Source organism: Cebus imitator, unplaced genomic scaffold (assembly GCF_001604975.1).
Source record: "Cebus imitator isolate Cc_AM_T3 unplaced genomic scaffold, Cebus_imitator-1.0 Scaffold512, whole genome shotgun sequence".
Classification (NCBI taxonomy): Eukaryota; Metazoa; Chordata; class Mammalia; order Primates; family Cebidae; genus Cebus; species Cebus imitator.
Window position 1 is genome coordinate 1,713,343 of NW_016107827.1, and position 25,194 is coordinate 1,738,536.

The following is a 25,194-nucleotide window of genomic DNA, read 5'->3' on the forward strand; positions in this document are numbered from 1 at the left end:
TTTTTTTTTTTTTTTTTTTTTTTTTTTTTTTTTGAGATGGGGTCTTGCGCTTGAGTCTTGCTCCATCACCCAGCCTGGAGTGTAGTGGTGCGATCTCAGCTGACTTTAACCTCTGCCTCCAGGGTTCAAGCAATTCTCATGCTTCAGCTGCCACGTAGCTGGGATTACAGGCACACACCACCACGTAGAGACAAGGGCTTGCCATCTTGGCCAGGCTGGTCTTGAACTCCTGACCTCAAGTGATCCTCCTGCCTCAGCCTCCCGAAGTGCTGTGATTACAGGCATGAGCCACCATGCCCGGCCTCCATTTTACCAGTTTCTATGTAGTGACTACTGTTCTATCAAATAGGGAGGAAGTGTGTGTGATAAAAGAGCAATTTATCAGGAAATTATTTTAAAGGACAAGTTTATGTTAGAAATAAAGGCATGTATTTAGATGGAGGTTTAAAGGGGAGAACAATGCATTCTCAGCTTCCTTTTTTGTGGTTTTATATTTTAAATTTGTTATCCAGCAAAGCTGCACAGCAGCAGACTCTGGGCAGGCACCTCCTCTCAGTGGAGGCCAGCCCGGGGCTGCCCACAGGGTAGACTCGGAGTGACCGCGCTGGCACGGAAATTAGAGAAGAGCTGGCCCAACCACTCCAGGTGAGAAAACTGAGTTCAGGAAACAGAGCCCATTCAGTGGCTGATCTCACGGGCCCTTTGCCCTTCCCATCAGCCAATCATTCTACAAACCTGACTTATATTGCATTCCACGAGATTGCAACTCCCCGGTGAGTGAGCTTTATGAAACTTTTCAGGGCTGAATTTTATCTCCTTCGAGTCAGATTGTTATAGACAATTTATGCTCCAGAGAGCATAAATTTAGAAAACAAAAACATCTTCTCAGACAAAAGAAATGTGGCTGCTGTGGGATGTTTATCCTCCACCCTTCTGGCTAGAGTCTGGGAGAGTTACAACTCTGGATTACAACTTCAGAGTCTTAGGGACAAGTCTGTCCCTAAGACACACAGCGATTGAGTCCTTCAGCATCTAGTGCTGATTGAGTTACTGCTGATCCTGGTCACCGACAAAGGACCCGGGCAAGCAAATGTACAACTGACTAGAACATGCAGAAGAACAAGCACAGGAGGGGACTGTGCTCCAAAGCAAAAATCACCCTAGACTTCCCGGGGCGGAGGAGACGGGCCTTCCAGTATATTCCAGTGAGTTTCGAATAATGAAGGACCATTGCTTTCCATGGCATTACAGAAGTGGTGTTTTGTCACATAAGTCAATATCAAAATATATTTTGACTTGTCAATACAGAAATATGGCAATGTATTCATTCTAATGAAAAGATGATGGTGTTTTAATAGCTACTGCAATGATATGGAAAAAAAAGGCCACATAAACCACCTATATATTTCCTTCTGTTTGTTTGAGACAGGGTCTGGCCCCGTTGCCCAGGCTGGAGTGCAGTGGCACAATCACAGCTCACTGCAGCCTCCACCTCCCAGGCTCAAGTGATCCTCCCGCCTCAGTTTTTGAGTAGCTGGTACTATAGTCAGGCGTCACTATGCCTGGCTAAATATTGTATTTTTTTTGGTAGAGACAGAGTCTCACTATGTTGTCCAGGCTGGCCTCAAAGCGATCTGCCTGCCTCGGCCTCCCAAAGTGCTAGAATGACAGGTGTGAGCCTCTGCGCTTGGGCATACGTGTTCCGTAGACCATATCTTCTGTGCAGAGGGAATTAAATTAGTGAGTACAGAATAGCCTGACTCACCTTTGCCTGGTTCTCCTGATGACCTGTGAGAGAGGCACTGGGGTACCATACCTACTGCTCTGTCTGCAAGGTGACACTACAGAGCCACAGAAGTGACAGTTTGTCCATTACTCACTGTTAAACGGCAGAGCTGGAGCCTCCCGGAGCTCTGGGTACAGCTCAGCCCTGAACGCAGGCAACACTGCCTCCACCTCCAGAGCAAGCAGGCCCGTACAATTCTCACCAGGCCTCCCAGGAGGTGCGTTCTATGCTAGTTAGCCAGACATGCAGCACTTCGATAGCAGAGAGTAACGTAGCTCCCTTCCACTTCACCATTCGGGATGCTTCTGTTGCTATTTTTGCATTTATCTTCTGATTTTTTTTTCTCCTTACTCCATACTCTGCATTGATTTCTGGGCTGAAGTCTCGGTTGTGTCACCAACCACGCAGGGCTGTGCTGGAGCAGCCAGCTTAGCAAGCCTGCATCCGCGCAGGGCCTGAGTAGTGGAGTTTAGGTCCATTCTGAGGTGGAAAGGAGATTAGAAAATTAGGAAAATCCAGGGCTCTGGACGCATGGGGTTCACCACGCCAGGTGCCCAGGAAGCCCGAGGGACATGTGTGGGTAGAAGGGCAAGAGAGAGTTGGGGGCCGGGACCAGGATGTGCAGGGAGGACGTGGGGGCGCAGGACAGGCTGGACCCCATGACGCTTCAGCGGGCATGACCCTGTGTTTAGGTGGCACCCACTCCCTCCCCTTGCCAGGACCAGGTAGAGCAGCATGAGTTCATTTCCCCTCTTGCTTCAAATGCCTCAGACACGTGTTGCTACACTGTGGTCTCTTTCCCTTCATGAGAGCAGAGAAGTCGCCTTCCCAGCCCAGGTGCCCTTCAGCCGGGTAGCTCTCCTAGGCACGGAGCCAGCCTCTGAGCCTCAGCTGCCCGCAGCACTGTAGGTGGCCTGGCTCCGGGAACATCTATTCTTACTGCCAGAGTGAGATGCCCGTACCATCCTCTGTCTCCCTCGCCCTTGACTACCCGTGAGGCGCTTCACCAGAAGACCCCGAGGCTCCTTCTAACTCAGAGCCCTGCAGTTCAGCACAGGCGAAGGGGAATCCGGAGGGTGAAGTGGCGTTGGGAGTGGGAGGCACATCTCACCTGCCAGCCGACACTGTCCCTGGCTCTGCTCTAGACTTCAGCATCACGCTTTCCTACCACCTCTAACTCAGCAGTGCTGCTGTTTGTCTTATTTCTAGTATCATGGGAAATTTTCAGAACAATCTGTCCACAGGCACAGTTCAGTGATTTCTGAGTCAACAAAGGTTAAAATCATCCCAGCAGAAGCTTGTTCTCACTACTCTTACTAATCTTGAGTCCGGATTAGCATGGGCATTTCCTCCAGTGCCAGCCATTGCCATTTTCCTTGAATTTTAGTGCTAGACAGAATTATCGAGATCATGCATTCTAAATTTAATACATGAAGAGATTAGGTGCAGGGAGTTGAAGCACCTGCCGGCCATCATGAGCCCTCCACAGGGATGGGTCTAGAACTGTCACCATGGTTTTCCTGCCTCTCAAGACTTTCCTCTACCTTTCCAAACCTGTACATGTTCAGAGGGCCACAAAGCAGCTCAGAGATCATTTTCTGAGACACAGGAAGATCCCTGTTCAGCAGGCATTTATCTGCTTCAAGTCGGAAAGACAGATCTCGCCCTCACGTCCTACGCGCTTCCTTCGCTGGAGAGGCAGGAAGCCAGCTTGAAGGCAGCTCCGCTCAAGAAGCCACTCAAGAAAAACCCTTCCTCAGACCCCTCATGTGAGTAAGTGCTCAGGAGGACACAGATCTACAGCTGGGGATGGAGCGGAGGGATGGACTGCTGCACCAAGTGCTGCGTGACACATTCCAGCAGCTTCCTAAATAACTGCCTCCGATTGGAAGAGCCTGCTTCTGGGCGCCCCTGATTCTTTCACTGAATGGCAAGAGAGGCGTGTTGTCTCAGAGCAGGGCACACCTGCCTCTCAAGGCACCCCTGTGGTCCCTACGGGGACCCTTTCCTCCCTGACAACTCATTTGCCTCTTTTGCTCAGTAGATGCAGACAATCTAATTCTACGTTGATCTATTTTTTCCTTTCTCCTCTAAACCACAGGATGTTTTCCTACCCTAGCCACCTCCCTGCAACCATGAAGCTTCAAGCGCTGGTGATGTACCCACATCAGATCCTCCTGAGGGCACACACACCTCTCCCAGGTCCTGCGGGCAGAAGCGTCAGGGCTGCTGGGCACAGGGAAGGCACCGCACTGGGCTGCTGGGAGCCGTGAGGACAGGTGAGGAGGCATCTGAATTTTGCTTTCAGATACTGATAAAATACTCAAAGCGGCTCTGAAGAGCCGTTTACAATGAATGCTGTCTGGCATGTGGTCTCCCTGCTGCTTACAGAAGTATTTGGAATCATTGGCCTGTCTTTAAACTTCCAGGTTCAGGGTGCATGTGCAGGTATGTTATACAGGTGAACTCGAGTTACAGGGCTTTGGAGTACAGATGAATTTCTCACTCCGGTCATAAGTATCATGCCCCGTGACTTTGTTTTTTTAAACAAAGAAGAGGAGAAATAGTGCCACTTGGTAACAATCTTCCTGCACTGCGTGCACTGGCCAGAGTGGCCGAGAGGACCTGGGTTTTGTGTGCTGCCCTTGACACTTCTTTCTGACTTTTGGAGATGGCGTAGGTCCGTGGTTCTGTCTGCACATACCCTGCGTGTGGGAAGATGGTGCGTCATGTCCTCGGGTCCTGCTGAGATGGAATCTCACCAACTCATCCCTTAGAGAGGAGAAAGGCAGGGCCGGCCCGGGGGAAATCTCCCCTCCCAGGCTGCGGCTTCCCTCTGCTCCTCACCTGCCGTGGTGGACGGAGGAGCAGATGGACCTGGAGAGGTTGCTGCCGGGGCCGGAGAGGATGCCTAGCACGCACTTAGAATAACCCACAGAGCCACGTGCTCCACGACGCCCACGTCTGCTGGGCCTCACAGTGTCTGTGTGGTTACTTCTTTGTTCTTCTTGGCGCTAATTACTGGGGAGATGGTTTTGGTGCATTGTATGCAATTACCCAAAATACACTCCCAGCCCATCCTGCGTGTGCTGTTCTCTCTACGGTTATTTCTGGGCCTCAGTCTTGTTACCATAAATGTCCGTGCGTTGAGCAGCTTGACCTACTTCTCCACCAATAGAAGGGAGTCTCTGGATGGGAGTTTGTTTCCCTGTGCCTTTGCATCGGCCACTGCCTTTTACTTTCTGTCTCTGTAAATCCATCTCCTCTGTGTAGTCAGGACCAACGCCTTCCTCAGCTTCATCGCCCCACTCCCATCCACGTACCCAGTGCAGGGCTCAGAAACCCAGGAAGGCGCCTGTCTGCCCTTCACGCATATGACCTCACCAGAGGATGCTCCACTAAGTCACATATTCCTAAAGCAGCCTTGGTTCCTCTCACTGGCTGAAAGCCTTCTTTACGACTGAAACGAAGCATGCAGGCCAGACACCGCTCACACTCCCACGGCCACTGACAGTGTAAGGTAATAGCGGCCTTAGAGGCGCTGGCTCAGGTTGTGGAAGGTCCCCCACAGCTGACTGAGCTACAACAACATATCTCTCAGAAGAATGATCTTACACAGGAAACTGAGGCACGGTGGAAAACGCCTCTCTAAGACAGGAGGCATGCATGAATTTCCACCAGCCACATATTCACCTGAGTGAGATATTGAGATGATTAGACACTTTCATCAAACTGAAAACTGCAAAGTCTTTGGAGAGGGCAATGTGGCACAGCCCTTTTACCAGTCAAAGAGAAACATAATTATCACAATTTTGCACAGGCAAGCTCTGCGGGGTGTGGCAGTGGGGGGAGAAGGAGGGAACTAACAGAATAATGTTTATTCATGTAACAGCTATTTATTGTCATACTTAGAGACGAACGATGAACCAAAGAGAACATCCTTGCAGTCATGGGAGTTCCACTGCAGTTGGTGAAAGAGATAAAAATGGAGAGTAAATAAACACTGTGACACCAGGTAGTGATGTGTGTTCCATGAGAAATGACGCAGAATCAAAAGGCAATGGACAGGACGTGGGCTGGGGGGGCAGGCAAGGCCTCATTGGGCAGATGTCACTTGAGCAGAGACCTAAAGAGGCGGGAACGTGAGCCGTGTCGGGGAGAGTGTTCTGGGGGAGGAAGAGAGGGTGTCAGGGCCCATTGTTGCATGCCTGGAGCTCCGGGAGCTGGTAGAGTGTGCTGGAAGGGGGGTGGAGGGCTGCGAGACCGAGGCTGGGGCACACCAACATGACATCCAGACGCCACCCCGGTTGCCTTCTGCGCTGTCAGGGAAGCCTGGGCTAATCACACGCACAGTCTAGAGGGAAGCAAAGGCACCGCAAGCAGAAGCCACGTCAGCTGCGTCAGCGTGCCTTGGACACTCCCTGGGGGCCCACGCCGGACCCCTTACTGACACACTCTGCAGGCCTCACACTGTGCTCATCACCTTGTGGATGAAGGAAAGGATCTGAGGAGCTTTCCTCCTGTCGTTCAAGGTCACATGGCTAGGACATACATCTGGGAATCCAACTCATGTTGTCTGATGAACCAGGCAGTTTCCATGGCCCCCACTGGGCTGACAGGGTCCTTCCGTAGAGAACCCAGGCGAGAGCTCAGAGAGCCACAGAGATTACCCCGGGGCTCCCAGGTGATAGGGAAGACCTGGGCCCTGGGCATCTGCTTCTGCTTAGAGGAAGTTCAGGCAGCACAGATTCCAGCCCCAATATGGAAGAAATGCCACTTAGGCTGAAGAAAACACAACTTAGGCCAGAAAAAGACTGAGGGATAAGGATGTCTGGACTTTAAGTTGTTAACACGGCTTCACTTTAAACAGGGAACAAAAATTCTTTTCCTGAGTTCTTCAGAAGACTGAACAGTTTTGGATTCAAAGAAAGAGGAACCCAGTGGCTTAACATGACAGGGACGTTTTCTTTTAAGTGATTTGCCTCATTGAAGGACTGGAGCGGATCACGTGAGACTGTGATGCGTGTAGCTCAGCAGGTACACGCGTGTGCAAGTTTAGAGGGGGCACCTGGAGCACCAGGAGAAGAGACTGCAGCAAACTCAGCGGCAACCAGGTGTGCTGCAGGAGGTGGCAGGAAGCTGGGTGTGGACACCACCTAGCACACTGGGCAACCCACGTGCGGCTGGTGTGGCCGAGGAAGCTAATTTCTAACATTATTTGGTTGTCATGAATTTAACTTATCTACATTTAAATAAACTCATTGGTCTAGGGTTTGCTGTGTTGGCCAGCATGGATGCAGGGTGGAAGTTCAGATGGAGCTGGGCTCTAATTTTGATTTTTATAACACATATATTCAACCTCATCTATGTAATTTATGTATATGTATTCATATGACATATATTTTCTATAACCGCCCACCAGCTGAGTTATAGAAAGCGTGTGGGACAGCGTTTCCACATTCTTGTGTGACACAGTGACGTTTACTGCTGTCTGTTCTATGGGCTATAAGGTAAATGAATGAAGTTTCATTTATTTATAAAGTTTTGAGGGTCTTTTTAGTTGATGATGTTTTAGGTATCTGGCTTACCTAAATTAAGGGATTAAAAACTAAGTCATATTCTTCCACCCAGAGAATGAGCTGTTTGGAGTCAACAGCTACTCAGTTATAGACTGAAACAGATGAACCAATTACACCACTGTCTGTCTTTTTCATGTTGTCTCTCATGTGCAAACACACATACATGTGCACATGCGTGCACACACACACGCACGCGTGCACACACATGCACACGCACATGCATGCACACGCGCACGCACACACACACACACACACACACATGCACACACACACATACTGGTCAAAGACTTTCTGGATCAGCTGGACCACAGTGAGCACTCCTCATCCCCAGAGTGATTGCTTTTACTCTCAGTGCTGGGAACCCAGGGAGTAGACATAAGACTTTGTGAAAATTCTGGTTCTTCTGTTTTCCAGAATGGGTTTGAAACATGTGGCTGCTCACGTAAACGTGCTGGGTGGGAGGGAGCTCGGGACGACAGTGGGGTCCTTTTCTGTCTCTAGTCTCCCATGTTTCACCCATGTCAGGGAGAAGACTCCGATCTGCTTCTACAGAGCTCGTAGATACAACACAACCATTATTCTTAGTAATCTAAAGTTTAGCAAGTCTCAGTATTCAAAAATGCATGTTTTTATTTTCAAATCAAATCCTTAAAGCCTCCACCTCACTTTGCGACTTCTAATTCTGCCCCCTGTAAAGCACCATACTTTGTATTTTTTACATACACACCTCTTCTATACTGTATTATGCATTTCTTCTGGAAAATGGAGACTCTGATTAGTTTTTATGTCTGGATGCAACCCAGTGCCCCTCTGGGCACAGAGAAAAAAAATACACACTGTGTTTTGAAATGAGCTGTCATGATACTCTGTTGACTCTTTTAAACTCTTGCAGCCTTTGTATACATGGTATACTTGCTGCATGTGGGGAGGGGGTCATGACGTTAGGGTCAGGGTTGCAGAAGAGCTTGAATAAACACGTGGGAGAGGAATATCAGGCTGAGATTGCCCTTGATCACAATTGTGATGGTATGGTTCTGAACTGCTTCACATCTGTCAAGCGTTTTTATTTCTGCAACTCCTTTAAGCTTCAAAACAAGATAGCAAAGTGAAGGAAGGGCATGGACTATTAGCCTAATCTTAAGTGAAACTGAGTTCCCGTGAGACTAGGTGACTTGCTTTGGGCATGTGGCACAGCCAGATCTGGAAACACACCTGATTCCTCAGCCCCATCTACACTTGGATTAACTAGAACTTGGAGTGAAACCTAAATTCACAAGGCATACCACATAAGCTGTTATCTTAGAGTGGACCTTAAAAACAAATTGAATAAAAACACATTAGACCCCACTGTCTCACATTTTCTGTTTTCATTATTATGTTAAAAGGAGTTTCCCAGGACTTTATGCATCTACCTGCATCTTTTTTTTTTTTTTTTTATGTTTTTTTTTTTTTTCAAGATGGAGCTTCACTCTTGTTGCCCAGGCTGGAGTGTAACGGTGCGATCTCGGCTCACTGCAACCTCTGCTTCCTGGGTTCAAGAATTCTGCCACCTCCGCCTCCCGAGTAGCTAGAATTACAGGCCTGCCCCATCACGTCTGGCTAATTTTTATATTTTTAGTAGAGACGGGGTTTCGCCATGTTAGCGAAGCTGGTCTTGAACTCCTGACCTTAGGTGATCTGCCTACCTTGGCCTCCTAAAGTGCTGAAATTACAGGCATGAGCCACTGCACCTGGCCTCTAGCTGCATCTTAAATGTACGTGACATAACATCTGCAGCCAGTTTTTTGCTTTGTATCAAAGTACCTGAAGGTTTATGAAATAGAAGATACAATTATATTTCTATAATTTTGCACAATTACTTTGCATGAAGAGAGTTTATTTATTTACTTATTTTTTAAATCATATATTGACTCCTAAAAAAGTCTAATTCTATCTTTCCCAAGATGCAGTGCCAAGGACTTCAACGTAGACGCATGAGCCACGTCCTGAGAAGAGCCTCCGTGGGTGCGGCGGAAAGCGAGTTTTCAGGATGATAGCAAATCATCACATTCTTTCTCCCCAGCATGCCCACAGTTGTCTTCTGGTTGAAGCCTTGCATACTAAACATATCATCTCTGTTTCTATGTTGGTCTCAGAACTCACTGCCTTTTCTGCTGACTGCAGTGAAAACTGGTTGGTTAATTCTGCTTTTCACAGTCTGTCTGTGTTTCCACTTGCTTTCCTCATCAGGGACATTTCCCTGAGAAAGATGGGAGAGGATAATTGGTTAATCAATATGGAGAACAGCATCCTGCAGGGACGCTGGGGAGTTCAGAGGCCACGCTACAGATGCCCCAGCCCTCCACGCCGCCCTCCTATGAACACGCAAGCTTGTGTTCCGCAAATCCTCAGGCTGTGCTAGCAACTTGGGGCCTAGCACCTCATCCTGTTTGAAAGAAAACACACCCTGGGCACTTTACCATGGAAAAAGAAATGTTTCTGTGAGAAGGATTTTATACAGCACCAGTTTTGCCTGGAATTCCCTTTAAATAAAGAAGGTGGGGAGTGGACACGCCCTGTTGGAAAACTGTCCCGTGCACAGGACCGATTCACACAGAGGACAGAGCCTGAAATTAGAACTGAACAGGCACAGACTGCTGGCCACCATGGTGATCGCACAGCTGACAGAAGAGTCACGGCACTCCAACAAAAGTAGCCCGTCCGACTCCCCATCCGGTCCCCACGCTGACTCTGCCTCAGGGCAGCCTCCACGTCCTGCCCAGGCCGTCATGGCCATCAGGTCGCACGTGGAGAAGGTCCTGACGTGACCATGCAGATTCCCTCTCAAGCAGCTCCCTCTTCTAGACACCAGCAGCCCAGGATGCCAAGGCACGCCGTCGGCTCATTGATCTGGAGAACTCGACACAGGAAGCCAGGGAGACTTTAGAAAAGGAAGACGCCTGCATTTCACCTGATTTAACCTCGTGACCAAGTGGCAAGGCAGCCCTGAGATTCGATAAAGAGCAGTGAACACAGGACCTCATCTATTCTCCAAAATATTCCAGAAACAGCACTGAAAGAAACACCTGTGTGCAAAAGACGGCTGTATACACGGAAGCTTCCTTTAGTCTGGAACGCACGCTGCTAGGCTCCGCCACGTGAAAGGCTGGCTTCTGCCTATGGGAAGAGGCAGTGTCTACTATAAAGAATATCCATATGTGTGTTGTACATTTATTTAGAGATAGTAGACTAGAGTATGAATATAAACCCTAACTTGTTAGGCATCATATGCCCATCTAACATATATTTCTCAAAGCACAGGAATCCAAATAGTATTTATCATAACATAAAAAGATCTGAGAGTAGAAAAATCTATGACTATTGAACAATAACTTTCTTAACTTTAGGGTAACAAGGGAGTTTTTAATGAGTGCAGACTTAGACTGTAACGATGTATTCTGAAAACAAAATTCTTCACGCAAAAGACCAGCCTATGATAGGTCTACTGTACAATAAACACGACTTTGCTTAATTAAATATGAACTTAACCTGAAGTGAATTTCTCAGGTATTATCCCCTGCTGTTCAAATAAGCGGAAGGTGATCAGGACACCATGAGTTCCATAACAAGGAAAACCACGCAAAAGTGTTTGATTATCTATCCACCACCTCCAGAAGATAACACAATCTTAAGTAGTCTCAGTCTCTAACTTGTATGATGAGAGAAAAGGAGCTTCTTCCCTACCCATCTTATGCAATCAACATGAAGATCAAACCCAATAGTGTGATTACGTGTGCCCACTGGAAATGTACATTATTAGTACTGTTTTGGTTCAGGTAAGCAACAGTGTTGGAGGCTCTTTGAAATTAAAATAAATACTTAATTCTTTTTTTTTTTTTTTTTTTTAGACGGAGTTTCGCTCTTGTTACCCAGGCTGGAGTGCAATGGCGCGATCTCAGCTCACCGCAACCTCCGCCTCCTGGGTTCAGGCAATTCTCCTGCTTCAGCCTCCTGAGTAGCTGGGATTACAGGCACGCGCCACCATGCCCAGCTAATTTTTTGTAGTTTTAGTAGAGACGGGGTTTCACCATGTTGACCAGGATGGTCTCGATCTCTTGACCTCGTGATCCACCCGCCTCGACCTCCCAAAGTGCTGGGATTACAGACGTGAGCCACCGCGCCCGGCCCAATTCTTAAATTATAAATAATACTCCTCCTAAAGCCTGTGGGCTCCTGTTGTAATAATCTGGGGGTTTGCATATATTTGTTTTATCTAAAACAAAGCCTCACAGTAAAGTCCCCATTTCAGTTTATAATAGAGATAAAAATACCCGACTGGTTGAACAAATAATGGCATCCAGCCGGGGTAAATTGCCTGAAACTTTCTCTGCTCTCAAGGCTGAGGCCAGCGTGACCTTGTCCTAGCAGCTTCACCAGCATGCCCTGGCCTCTGCACTCAGGTGGCCACCGTGCCAGGCAGGGTGGGCACTGGGCTCCGAGCTCTGACCACATCTGTGTGTTACAAAAGAGGCATTATCAACTTCGGGGGAACCTGCTACTGGCCCAGGGACATGGCAGTCACTGTGAATGCTACCGAGGAGCATGAGAGGCAGCCTCAGGATGCTGAGCCGGAGCTGCAGCCATCAGACACTGGTGGGAAACCCCAGCTTTTAGGGAACACATGATTTCTGCGAAGCCACTGAAAGGGAGGACAAGGGGATGTCTCTGGCGTGCACGGTATGGGGTCCCCTGTACTTAGCCGCACGCCCCACATTAAAGATGCTGCTGGCATGGCACACATGTACACTGTTGATAGTGGTTTTGGCACTAAATTTAGCAGTAAGGTAAAACATAACATGCGCAGCAAGTAAGGATATTCAAATAGGAGACGGGCAGATGTACGCCTTTCAAAGCCTCCTTTTAATACATTAAACGTCATTAGGAGTTTGATCACGTAACATGAGTGCTCTGTCAACAGAGCTGTCCTGTTCCTTTGATACAGAAGCTTCTTGGAGATTTCTGACCCTGATGGGGCATAAGAGACCTGGAGGTGTTCCATCCAGGTGGAGTACCTGCAGGTGACGCTGGCTAATTGGGGTCTTAAAACACCCGTGTGGGGCTCCTCCAATGGAGACATCTTTCTCTGACAGAAAGGCTTCGTGGGTGTGTCTCCAGGAATCAGGCCTCTGAGGTGTTTCATTCTTAGGAGAAATACATTTGTTTGCCTTAGAAATCAAAAAGCCTTGGGTGTCCTTCCAGAGAAACTGAGGCACAGGAAACTGGGTGGAAGGTCCCCCAGAGGGGCAGGCTGTTGGTTCTAAGTGGCTGCCTGGGACCTGGGATTCTCATGAGAGCTCCCTGAAAGGGAGTGACGTATCACACTCTACTGCCAGGATGCTCAGGGAGCTGGGGGCACCTATCCACACTGGTGCAGGAAGGCTGATCTCACAGCACCTCACCGTGGCTGCACCCTTCCAAGAGGTTCACTTGATTCCTTTAAAGGCCATATCATAGGAATGACAGAAGTTACTTCCTTGGGGAGCCAGATGCTGAACACGAATTCTGAAACCAGGCACCCCACGACTGCCTGTGAATTATTTCATGGTCCTGCTACCTTTCCACAGCTGTTTGCTTCAGCACCTCCTTCCTCTGTGCTCTGGACTCAGCATTTCCTGAGCACCTGAGTGTGGCCACCATGCCAGGTCTGGCCACAGCATTAGAAACCCTGCGTCCCGAGGCACAGCCAGCCACTTGTTCCTTTGGCAGTGCTGTCACACATCCACTGCCCATTTAGTTACATTTCTCTGGAAAAAATATCTTTAATTCTACTTTGCTTCCTAGCTTTTAAAAAGTGTTCAAGTCAGAATAAACAAACCCTACATAGACACATTCTAAAGCTATTTCCATAAGGCTTCTGGCTACCTTTCAAAGTATATCACTTTGTATTCTTAAAGAACGATTATTTAAAATATGACCATACATAAACCAATATTGAATTTTTGATTCTAGAAAACGGAGAGCAAAACTTAAAATCTGGTTAAGGCCCCTGGTGTAAATGACACCTATTTACAGGTCTCCTATCCACACCAAACACGAACGCCTCCTGATTTCCAAACAGGATGAGAACATGAACTAGCCGCCATCTTTTTAGAAAGCCATGGTCAAGTTACAAATCATTCATCAGTCTACGCAATTAATTTGGTCACTCAAAACGAAGCTCACTTAATACAGTGTCCAGAAATCACTTGCGAGATTGATCTACTCTCCCCAACTTTCCAAATATTTTACCACACAAATCTATTGTTTTAATTCTTAGCATCCCATGAATGACACTGGTGTCATTGCATCCCCAGTAGATTTAACAGAGATGATGGTAAGTCTGTTGCTGTGTGTTCTGATAGGCTTTCTCACCTAGCTCTCTACCACAGCGAGCCAAAAAATCTTGGCAGACTAATTTTAATTTATGCAATGTATGTGTGTATGCATGTGCATGTATGTGTATATCTACATATCTATCTGTCATCTCTATGTCTATCTGTGCCTGTGCGTATATGTACATGTAAGAATCTTAAGCCACTGTAACAATCTAGGATTATTTCATAAAATGCAGGTTTCCTAGTAGAAACTATTCTGACTTCTGAAGGAGTAGCGCTAATTTAAGCCTGCACATGAGATTAGCAACAAGTAACTCACATCTCCCCAGTGTACGGAGGCTCTACCCACGGCTGATACCACTGTCCTTGTGTCCAGAAATTAGTTCTCCTGGAAATCAGACTCTTGAAGAACTTTTGAGCCCAAGGGAGAAGGGTAAGAAAGAAAATTCCCTTCACTTTCAACATATTTTGGCATTTCTATGAGGAAAACCCTAAGCCAATAAAGATGATATCTAGGCTTTGCAAAAAACAAAACAGAAAACAAGAAAACAAAATGCACACAAACCCAAAACTCCCATCTCTTTCCTCAAGACATGACTTCTATGAAAGGGTTAGTGTTGGACTCGTGCATCTGACAGTGACAGGACGCTGGACACGAAAGCCACGTCACCGCGAACGCATTGCCGGGGACACCCCTGACACACACTTGGCGGCCTTCCCCCTCACGTGTCTCCCAGTGCTGGAAACGCCCAATCAGAAATGCAGCTCTCACATATGGAAGCAGATGATGAGCTGATTGATTATCTCATATCAATTGTACTTCCTTTCATCCCATTGATGTGACCATCACTAAAGCAAAGCCTTGGCAGTCTACAGACAAAACCCACTCTGCTGGTTGATGCACCAGCCATTAGGCAGGCTTTCCAGCTCCCCTAAGGAGGTAGCTGGGTTAAGCATTCCAACAACACTTTTGCCCACCATTGAATCTCACACATAGAGCATTCAAGAAAATATAATGTTGAAGACCAGGTCTGCTAACTTAACTTCCTTGGTAAATTTTGTTAAGCTAATCAAATAGGTACACCATAAATATCTCAGCAAATAACTGGCAGCCAACCTGAATAAAACTTAGACTGAAATAAAATCTGAAGCCTAGCAGAGAATCTGAAGAATTATTTAACAGAAGTGTTCAGTTCATATAAGGAGTTAATTTTCTCAGTATTGACGGAGCAGAGTGATTTATTTACACTACAATCAGTCACAGTAACGGCCGGCAATTCACCTTGAACAGCGGACCCAAATCACGACTTGCTACGTTGCTAATATTTTAAAGATTACCGTTTTCTTCTTCCTCCTCTTCTTCCTCCTCCTCTTCCTCCTCTTCCTCTTCCTCGTCCTCCACATCCTCTCCGTCTTCGTCATCGTCCTCCTCCTCCTCCTCGATCTCCTCCTCCTCCTCCCGGTCCCCCTCCTCGTCCTCCTCGTCCTCATCCCCGGGCTCCTCGTTGTCCTCAGAGTACTCCTCCCCCTCGTCCTCCTCCTTCTCGTCCATGTCTTCCGTCCCATCACTGCCATCACACTCGTCCACGGAGGAGCTGTCTGCTTTCACGGCAAATGGCTTTCGCTTGGGAGCAGGTTCCTGGGGCTGTTTATCTTGTGTTTTCCTTTTTTTCGCCAAGGGACAACCATATACACTAATAAAAAAAAGTAGAGAAGGCGGGGAAGAGAGAGAGAAAAAAGATCTGTGTTACCGTCTTTTAAAGTCAGACCAATCAAGGCATTTAAGGGTTATCATGAATGTCAGCAGCACAAACACCAGAGGGACGAACGCACCCACGTTCCCCGCAGTGTGCTGAAATCCACTAATGACGTGATAGCGCAGATAAATACAGCTCGCATTTGTCTAGTTACCATGAACATTTAGTCTGAGCCTCCTAGGTCCTCATTCCCCTAATTCCAGAGAACACGGAGATCCTACTAAAATTCATGAGGTTGGTTTGCATGATGCGTATAACATGCAATTGACAATACAATTTATTAAACATTTTGCCAAATATATGCTATGTGTAATAGACATCTAAAGCAAGATTTATTTTAATCACATTATATTTACATATATATTTATGTAAAATATAAAAATGCCTTTGTCGTGAAAGAGCTTTGGATATATTTGGATTAGTATATTTTGCGGATTAAATTATATCTTTAGACTTGATAACCTACTGAAAGAAGATGAGCCATAGTGCTTGTCAATGTTGTTATGAAAGCAACTGCGTAATTCAAAGTTGTGCAGAACTTCCCAGGCTTAGACGTTATTAGCCCCACACCAGCCTTCCAGAAAAGACCTTCAGTGTTACCGATAATCACCACGAAATCATGCTGAAATTGCCCCAGACTTGGAGAAGACCCTTACAGCAGAAGCTCACAGTCTTTCCTCGAGAAAGAGCAATTTTCAAAGCTACATTACAAATTCATTTATTTCCAGAAATAATATATAAACCACACACACACACACACATAGGTGGGGTAGGGGAGACAGAGGCAAAACTGCTACAGACAGACATTCCGTTTGTGCAGAGTGAGATGTGTGACCTCCCTCACTACTGATTATTCCGCAAGGGGGTCCGGCGGGCCTCGCCTCGCTTGGCTTTGGATCTCGGACGCTGAGTCCCTGAGCAGTGTGTACTATTTGGGAGACTCCTCTATGTTGGGTGCTGAGCTATGCTGGAGTCCAGAGGTGAGCAGCGCAGATCCTCACATCAAGGCTCTATGTTCTAATGGGGGATTTAGACAGGTCAGAAATACCATTTTAGAACCACTCACTCCGGTATACACCGTGCGCCAAGCACCTGGCGCGTCATAGACACTCAACAGGCGTTTGTGGAATGAATGGATGAAGTGGGATAAATCCCACGATGAAAACGTGCAGAGGGCACTATGTACTGTACACAGAGGGCAGGCATTCAGGTTGCTGGCAAGGCTTTCAGGAAGAGGTGAGGCTGGGATGAGCTTTCACAGGTACATAAAGGATGTCTGGGAGGGAAAGAAAGCATTTCAATACATCCCAAGTAAGACAATTTGCAAAAGACACGAATGCATGTAAGAACACCACGGGCTCGGACAACTAACACAAATGCAAACCCCAAGGGCTGGAGCAAGGCGTGTGTGGAGCGGGCTGGGCAAGGCGGTGGAAGGTGAGGGTGCAGAGTCAGGCGGGGCCAGACCAACCTTGGGGACCAACGGTGGGACTCTGGACTTTCATCCAGGAAATGCGAAGTGATTCAAGTTCTTTCAAGCACTTAATAATGCAATTAAAATGCATGCCAGAAAGGTAATGGCAAGGTGCAAAGAGGAGGACGGAGGAGAGGAGGTGCGGGCTGCAGATGTGGGGGCAGAAGATAGTCAGGGCCGGGTTCAGGGACTGGGATGAGACAGTGCCCTGAGGAGGGTGCCCAGATCCTCAGACAAATGAGAGGCCAGGAGCACCACAGGCCCTCAGGGAGCCCCTTGGTACAGTCAGACCCTGGGTGAGAGGGTGTTGAGGGAGAGTGTGGGAGCAGGACGCAGTGCGTGGACCCGGAGGAGCTTGTGTGGTCCGTGGCAGGTCTCATTGGTTGACTGACCTTGGACAGATGTTCAACCTTACACGTACGAGTGTCATCAGCTGTAGAGGGGGAAAAATGCTAATCTCACATGGCCACTTTAAGGATGAAATGGAAAAAAAATATATATATGTAAAGAGGTTAGTACCATACCTGGCACCTACTAGTTGCTCAATGAATGACAGGGACTGCTGTGTAACAGTGACAATAACAATAAACTTCTGCCATTTTTATTTTTATTCAGGTATCCAGTTATCCAACAAATACGCCACTCCTTAAAGTTTTGGAAACGAATGACTGTCCTGATTGTTTCTACTATCGATACTTCCAAATCAACAGGGCCGCACAGCAGGGGGTGGGCGGCAGGCAGGGCCACGCTTTACCGCATTCACAGGGCCTTCCCGCCACTGGCATCGCCACCCGAGCTCCGCCTCCTGTCCAATCAGCGGCCGCATTGGATTCTCACAGGAGCTGTGCTTGCGAAGGATCCGGGTTGCGCACTCCTGATGAGAATCTAACGCCTGATGATCTGTCACTGTCTCCCACCACCCTCAGATGGGACCGACTAGTGGCAGGAAAACAAGCTCACACTGATTCTACATTTCGGTGAGCTGTAGAATTATTTCATTATATATTACAATGTGGTAATAAAACTAAAGTGCACAGACAAGGTGACACGCCTGAGTTCTGTCCTCCACACCCCCAATCTGTGGAAAAGCTGTCTTCCATGAAACGAGCCTCTGGTGCCACAAAGGCTGGGGATGGCTGTCCTGGAAGACAGGAACATGGTGGAGGGGCGGGAACTGAGGGACTCCATTTCCACTTTGCTGTGTGACTCAGGGAGTCCCTCATCAATGTGGATGTCGCTTTTTAAATCTGTAAGACGAGGCAGTTAGATGACTTCTAAGACTGTATCAGCCCTGAAACACTAGGGCCAAATGTTATTATCCCTTAAAAACGTAATAAGCAAACAAGAATAATAATTTTAATAACCAGACAATTCAAGAAAAAAAAAATCAGTCTACATAGCATTTCAAATATGAAATAAACAGATTTCTGAGATTCCCTTTATGAAACATTTTCGATTAATCTGAGATAATTATCTCAGAGCCAGTGTTGGAGGCGTACCGTCACACCGTGCCAAGTGACCACCAGACAACCCAGCCAGTCTGAGCCCGGCCCAGCCCACCTCCTCACAGGGCCAGCTCCATCTGAGCGGACTGGTTCTGGGGGATGCCCTCTGTGTGTGTCCAGATAACGGAGGAGGAGATGCAGCTGTGCATGGATGGCTTCTCCAGAGCCTGGCCTGGGTGTCGCAGGTCATAACGACCGCTGCTCTCCCCAGCTTCCTTCTCCTTCACTGGTGCATGATACATTTGTCTGAGATAGTCCGTTCTGCACTGAGTCCACCTGCACAGCACCATCCACCAACACAGATAACCAGGCCCATCCGTGACCACCTATCAGTCCTGATCGGTGGGTAATGAGTCACCCCTCCTGGCTTTGTGCTATTCAGCGAGGTGACTGGAAGCTCCCCAGAGGGTGTAAGGTGGGGCTCCTGTTTCATCTTCTCCATGTTCATTCACACATGCGGCTGCCCTGCATTTCAAGATGGCTCACTCATTGCTCAGGTTGTGCGACGTTGGCCCTGCGAGGTTCAGAGCAGGGAGTGGAGATTCTCCTTAGCATGGATGCTGCAGTCAGGCGACAGCAGCACTGGGCTTTGCTCATGACCACCTGGAGCTGCTGAGATTTGGGAGGACAACATGTCTGGCTATGAGAACATTTGGGAGGAGGGGGTCCGGGCTATACGCATTGCCATGGTGGGTGTCTGAGTCCTAACTCACACAGCATGTCTGGGCCATCGAGGCATGGGAGGCGGGCCGCCTCCTGTCCGGATGTCCTCTGAACTGCCCTTGTCCACACAGCAGCAGCCCCTGCACCTGCAGCCGGCTGGGCTCCCTCACATACTTCCATTGCCTTTCCTGTCTTCCGGCAGCTGCCGCGGCTCCTGCTCCATTAGAACTCGCTGGCATGGGAAGGTGGTAGAGGGCAGAAGAGGGACAATAAATCATCAAAGTAGAAAAAACAGTAGATCAAGGATGCTGGAGAAGGTAAGTGCATGTGGAAAGTCAAGTGCACACAGAAAAGAAAAGTGAGGAGGCGTTCATGTGAGTCTCTGCCAGGACAATATTGGCATAAGCCTATCAAGCAGGGTCTGGTTTAATACGGGACACATTTCACACACAGCCTGAGTGTGTCTAGGCACCCTGATGTGGAGAGCTCACCACACAACCAGGGGCCTGGGTTCCAGGCTTGGCCTTGTTAACACCTCTTTGAGTACCCAGACTCTGGCTGGGCCTCAGTTTACCTATCTATGTAATAGAAGCATCAGCAGTTCCTTTTCTGCTCTAAAGCTTCGAATGTTTTAAATTTCCTAAGTGATTCCCTTCTCGTGTGGGAACTTCCTAGTGGAGTGCGGGTTTCAACCCCTTCCAGTCTCCTGCTTTCGCCTCCATTGGTTTCACTTCCCTATCCCTACACTTGGCAAACCATTTGGATTGTGGAATCATCCGGCCTCAAGCTTCCAGTGCTTCCTGCCATGGGCGTGGCTCATAGCTCAAGCCTTTCTATTTGTTCACGTAACATCTGAATCCAATCTTACCCCAGTGACAAGCGAGTGCCCTCTGCTCCTTCTCTATCTGGTCCTGCCTCCTACTGCCCGTTCCTGGTATCAACTTCCAGTGTGACGACAAATTCAACCACCAGGCCCATTTCAGTCCATCTGCGTTCAACTCCACGTGGCTCAAGACCCTGCTTCTCGGTCTCCAGAGGTTTAGCGTCCTTCACAGGGAGGCCTTGGAGAGCAGCTCTGGGACGTGGGTTGGGGAGTGTGGCCCCTTCTGCCCTCGTATTCTATGAATACCATGTCTGCTAACGGGGTGGTGAGCTGGAAGGGGAGTGAATGTGGGGGCACTGGCGGTGCCACCCAGCCACACCGGGAAGGGCTCAGTGTAGCACTGCGGCCTTGTCCAGGACCTCAGCTGACCCATCAGTGCTGCAGACATGCTGTGCACTTCCTGGTCACCTCCATGGCTCTGCTGCCGGCCCCTGCACCCCCTGGAGGTGCAAAGGCAGCCCTTCATGTTTGCACATCATTCTGAAAGGCTGAGTTGAGCATCTGACAGAATGATGTTTACTCACATATCCTCGCCTGGATTTATATCTCTCTATATGATAGAAGATACTTTTAAGATTCCAAAAATAATGCACTATCTTTTTTCACACAGTTGAAACTTCAAAGAAGTCATAAATACGATCACTTGTAAGATCATGGCAGCTCAATAATTCTCTGTTGACAAAACATACCTCCCATGATTTTCCAGAGTGTATCTGTGACACAATTCTCAACGCAGAAACAGGGCAGGGAAGTCTGCAGAGGCCTCAGCTCACAGAAAACCATGCCGAGGCTCATCCTTGGACTTCCACCGAGCGACGGAGAGGAAGTCCAAAATACTTGAGGTCGAGTGACGAGGCAAAGGCATGCTGGACTAGAGACGAGAAAACCTGGCCTTGCTGTGCTTTACGCGGGGTGACACACGGAGGCGTGACACCCGGTCGCCCCAGCCCTTCCGAGCTGTCCTGGCCTGCGGCCCCTGGGCCGTGCGGATGCCTCACGAAGTCTTAGCTGTTGCAGCTTTCAAGGTCCTTTTGCGGTTCACTAGGTGTCAACAACTTCTAGATTTTTGCATCTGGTTATTCCAGAAACTGGTGGCTGGCCACGGCGTTCCCTCAGAAACTCAAACACGTGAAACTATGCACTGCATTCTGTCAATTCCATGTCAGGTATAACGGTTGTTTATTGGGTGTTTTGTTTACCCAATTTTAATATAAACAAGGATAAGTTCTCAAGTCACTGAAAACCAAACTTGGTAGTGTGTCTTCTGCTCCCAACTGCCATTACCACTGCCGTCGAAAGAGGAGAGGGGCGGGTGGGAAGCGCCCCGTGCGCTGGCCTCTCCCACTGGACAGTGGAGCTCGGAAAGTCAGGGTGGCCGGGCCGCCGGCTCCGAGGCCTGGCAGTGATTCTCTGCCACCGCTTCTTTTAGAGATGGCACTTCTCTCATATTGCTGGAATAGCCTCCATGGGTCAATGTTAAAACACTTATTATGGAATAATCTTTAACATATTCAAAGTGCATTTGAATATAATTGTACAGCACCGGTTTTAAACCAGCTCAGTGAATGCCAGCACTGCTTCGAGAGCTCTTCCTGTGTGCCTGGTGCTATCTAAAATCTCTACTCAAATCCATTAATGCTCTCGGTGATCCTGTGATGTAGATTCTGCTGTAATTCCTACTTCAGGGGACAGAGCTGTTCTGAGTCACTTGCTTTAGATCACAGAGCTGAGCAACAGCGGAGGAAGCATTTGCAAACCCCTTCTCCATGTCCTGATTTTTTGTTCTCTGAAGGGGGCAGGTGCTCCACAAAAATGTGCTGAGTGAATACATTGCACGATTGATTTATTCGTTTATTTGGAAAGCGTGTCACTGAGCAATACGAACTGACTCCCAACGTCATGGGACACCGAGCACAGACAGTTACCCTGCCAGAGAGGACAGATGAGGCTTCACAGAGACCCAGTGGGGAGCAGGGAGTGAGACTGAGACAGACACAGGGCGCAGAGAGATGCAAGAGACAGAGGGACCCAGAGTGTGACTTCAGGGTGGCTGCAACGGCAGGAGGTGGTCAGGGTCTGGGGATGGGAGAGGGCAGGCAGTCAGGGTCTGCCAGGCGGTGTTCCTCCCAGGAGCCGATGGAGCTCTGGGCAGTGTAGACGGTGGGATAACTTCTACACAGTTGACTCAGGGCTGGAGTCCATCACTCTGGCTGCAGCGTGGGAATGAGATGGAGGAAACGACAGCCAAGTGGTGGAAGGTCATTTAAGAAGCAATGGGTCTACACCACCTAAGCAGGAGGGTCTACACCTGTTTAACCCAGGCAGACATATTCATTTCAGCCTCAGCCTATCTGTTTGTGAGATGAATGGTAGTGTCCCTGTTACACTCTACGGAAGCAAGTGAAAAACAGCACACGTGAGACCCCCACCAATGAGCAGGCAGGTGCCCCACAAAACCGAGTTCTCCTTTTCTCTCCCCGTGGGAACAGCTGGTATCCCTTCTTACCACTAGCCTTTTAAAGGGTTACTCTTATAAGCTTCTAGAATATACGAAAGCACTTAAAATGTGTCAGAAATAATTTAAGTTACTAAACTATGCAATTAGATAGCTAGCATTTCCAAATTCTTGGTGTATCTAAAACATATATACTAATAGAATCAATTCAGTTTTACCTACATATTTCCTTCATTTTTAAATATTACTTTTAATATATTTTAATATTTTTTTAAATTTGTTTTTTCCTTTGTAGAAAATTGTTACAAAGGTGTAGCCGATTGGAAAACTATGCATTTTCTTAGTTTAAACTTGATAGACATATTCTAGGCATGAAAAACCTTCAACGAATAATTGTTTAAAATGTCTACTTGAACTTCTTAGGGAATTTAAAAAATAATCTCAATTTCTGGAATGCAAGAACTTGCTTTTTTATCTTTTTAAAGTCATTTTAAATGATGTAGCTGGTTATTAAATATTTATTCTCTTGGATAGTAATTTAAGATTCAAATAAAGTATACAATAATCACTAAATTTAATCTCTTTCAACTCCAGGAAACTAGTTCTTGTCAACTCAATAATGAGAGTAAAGGCCCCTCTCGGGCTTTGACCATGTGTCAGCGCCTGCGGACGTGTGCCTTGGAGGCGCCTGAAGCGCAAACGGGAGGCTCGCCCACACGTTTTCCAAACCAGCCTTTCCAGAGGCGCAGTTCTCCGGCTGCTGCGATTCGTTTTTATACATCCATTTTTTCTTCTTGAAATTCCAGTTCACACTTCCCAAGTGTGTCTCTGTTCCTTTAAAGCTGAAAGGCTTGAACGAATGCAAACCCTCCTGTGCCTGTTCACGACGCGCCCAGCCATCAGCACCAGCAATGCGCCTTCTTCTTCCTTCCTTTTCCCTTCCCTTCCCACTTCCCTCTTACCTTCCCCTTTCCATTCTCTCACCTCCACAGGTTCGGGTGATGCTCCCACCTCGGCCTTCTGAGTAGCTAGGACCACAGGCATGTGCTACCAAGCTCAGCTAATTTTTGTATTTTTTGTAGAGATGGAGTTTCGCCATGTTGCCAAGGCTGGTCTTGAACTCCTGGGCTCAAGTGATCCACCTGCTTTGGTCTCCCAAAGTGCTGGGGTTACAGGCATGAGCCATCATTCCTGGCCTCTACTTAATTTATAAGAACTTAAACTATGTGGCCACCCCTTTGCTGTACCATTTGAGGTTCCACTGCCTGTCCATGCTCACCCTTCATGACCTGCCATTTTCCATCATTCTCATCTCACACCTCTATGCTCATTCATCTTCTTGCTGGAATTATCTCTCTTACTGATCCTCTAAGGCCCATCTCAAGCTCCCCCTTCTCCATCATGTCATTCCTGCTCGTCCTAGAATTCAGGGTCATCTGTGATTAGCAACTCTGTGTCACTAGTCATTTACTATCTAAGTGTCAACCACCTCGCCTTGCCTTTGATTTTCCATGGGTGCTTATCTTCTTGACTCAATTTAGCTGTTTTCTCTTTGGTTTCAGAGGCTTTGCCAACTAATTAGTTATTCTAAGTCCCCACTGTGCCAAGCAAAGGCACGTGGGTGTTTAGTACTTCTGTTTCCACTGTTTGAGTGGATTGACTGGTGTGCCACAGCTCAGGCATGGTTCTGTCAGCATCTGCTTTCCATGAAATGCATACTGCCGCTTTCCTGTCAAAACGGAGTCACTGCCCTTGCCATTTGCAAGATTAGAATATTCATAAAATCCCCACAGAGGTATTCTAGCCATCTACCTCGTGGCAGTGAGATTGGCAGACCAAGCTGCTACATGAATAGACTCAGATTTCCAGGGTGTTCTTTAAGTGATGTTCCATGTCAGTAAAAAACCTCACAAGGTTGATGGGGCTCCTTGGAGTGTCCAGTTTGCTACAAGCTGATGACCTGTGACTCTACTCACTAGTGCAATATCCTCAGGATGGGAGAATGCTTGAAAATCACTTAATCCATCTTTTCACCTAGAAAATGAAGTGGCATCAGAGTCAAAGCCTCGGGCCACGCCGAGCCAGACATTCCACCCTCTAAGCAAGCACCTCCCCTGCCTGGCCAACACAAACACTGAAGCCGCCATGAGTCAGAAAACACACCACAAGTAGGGACCTGAGCAGACACTACTGCTGGTACTCACTACCTGTCACATACCCTGGCCAGTCACCACCTGTTACACGCCCTGGCAAGTCACTGCGGCCTGTCACACACCCCAGCCACGGTCACCGCCCATCACACACCCCGGTCAGTCACCACCTGTTACACACCCTGGCCAGTCACTGCCTGTTACACACCCCGGCCAGTCACTGTGGCCTGTCACACACCCCGGCCAGTCACTGTGGCCTGTCACACACCCCGGCCAGTCACCACCTGTTACATACCCTAGCCAGTCACTGCCCGTCACACACCCCGGCCACGGTCACCACCTGTAACACACCCCGGCCAGTCACTGCGGCCTGCTACACACCCCAGCCAGTCACCACCTGTTACACACCCCGGCCAGTCACCACCTGTTACACACCCTAGCCAGTCGCTGCCCGTCACACACCCCGGCCACGGTCACCACCTGTAACACACCCTGGCCAGTCACTGTGGCCTGTCACACACCCCAGCCAGTCACCACCTGTTACACACCCCGGCCAGTCACTGTGGCCTGTCACACACCCCAGCCAGTC

General features: G+C 48.2%; 1 protein-coding gene across 11 annotated transcripts in view; it reads right to left on the bottom strand.

Moving 5' to 3' along the window:
• MYT1L (myelin transcription factor 1 like) overlaps positions 1–25,194 on the bottom strand; it is a 251,956-nt gene that overhangs the window by 131,786 nt on the left and 94,976 nt on the right. For all 11 annotated transcript variants that reach the window (XM_037733293.1, XM_017514051.1, XM_037733292.1 and 8 more), the window contains exon 6: positions 15,057–15,412. In XM_037733293.1, coding sequence (XP_037589221.1) covers positions 15,057–15,412 — 356 coding nt within the window. The remainder of the gene's footprint in view (positions 1–15,056; positions 15,413–25,194) is intronic.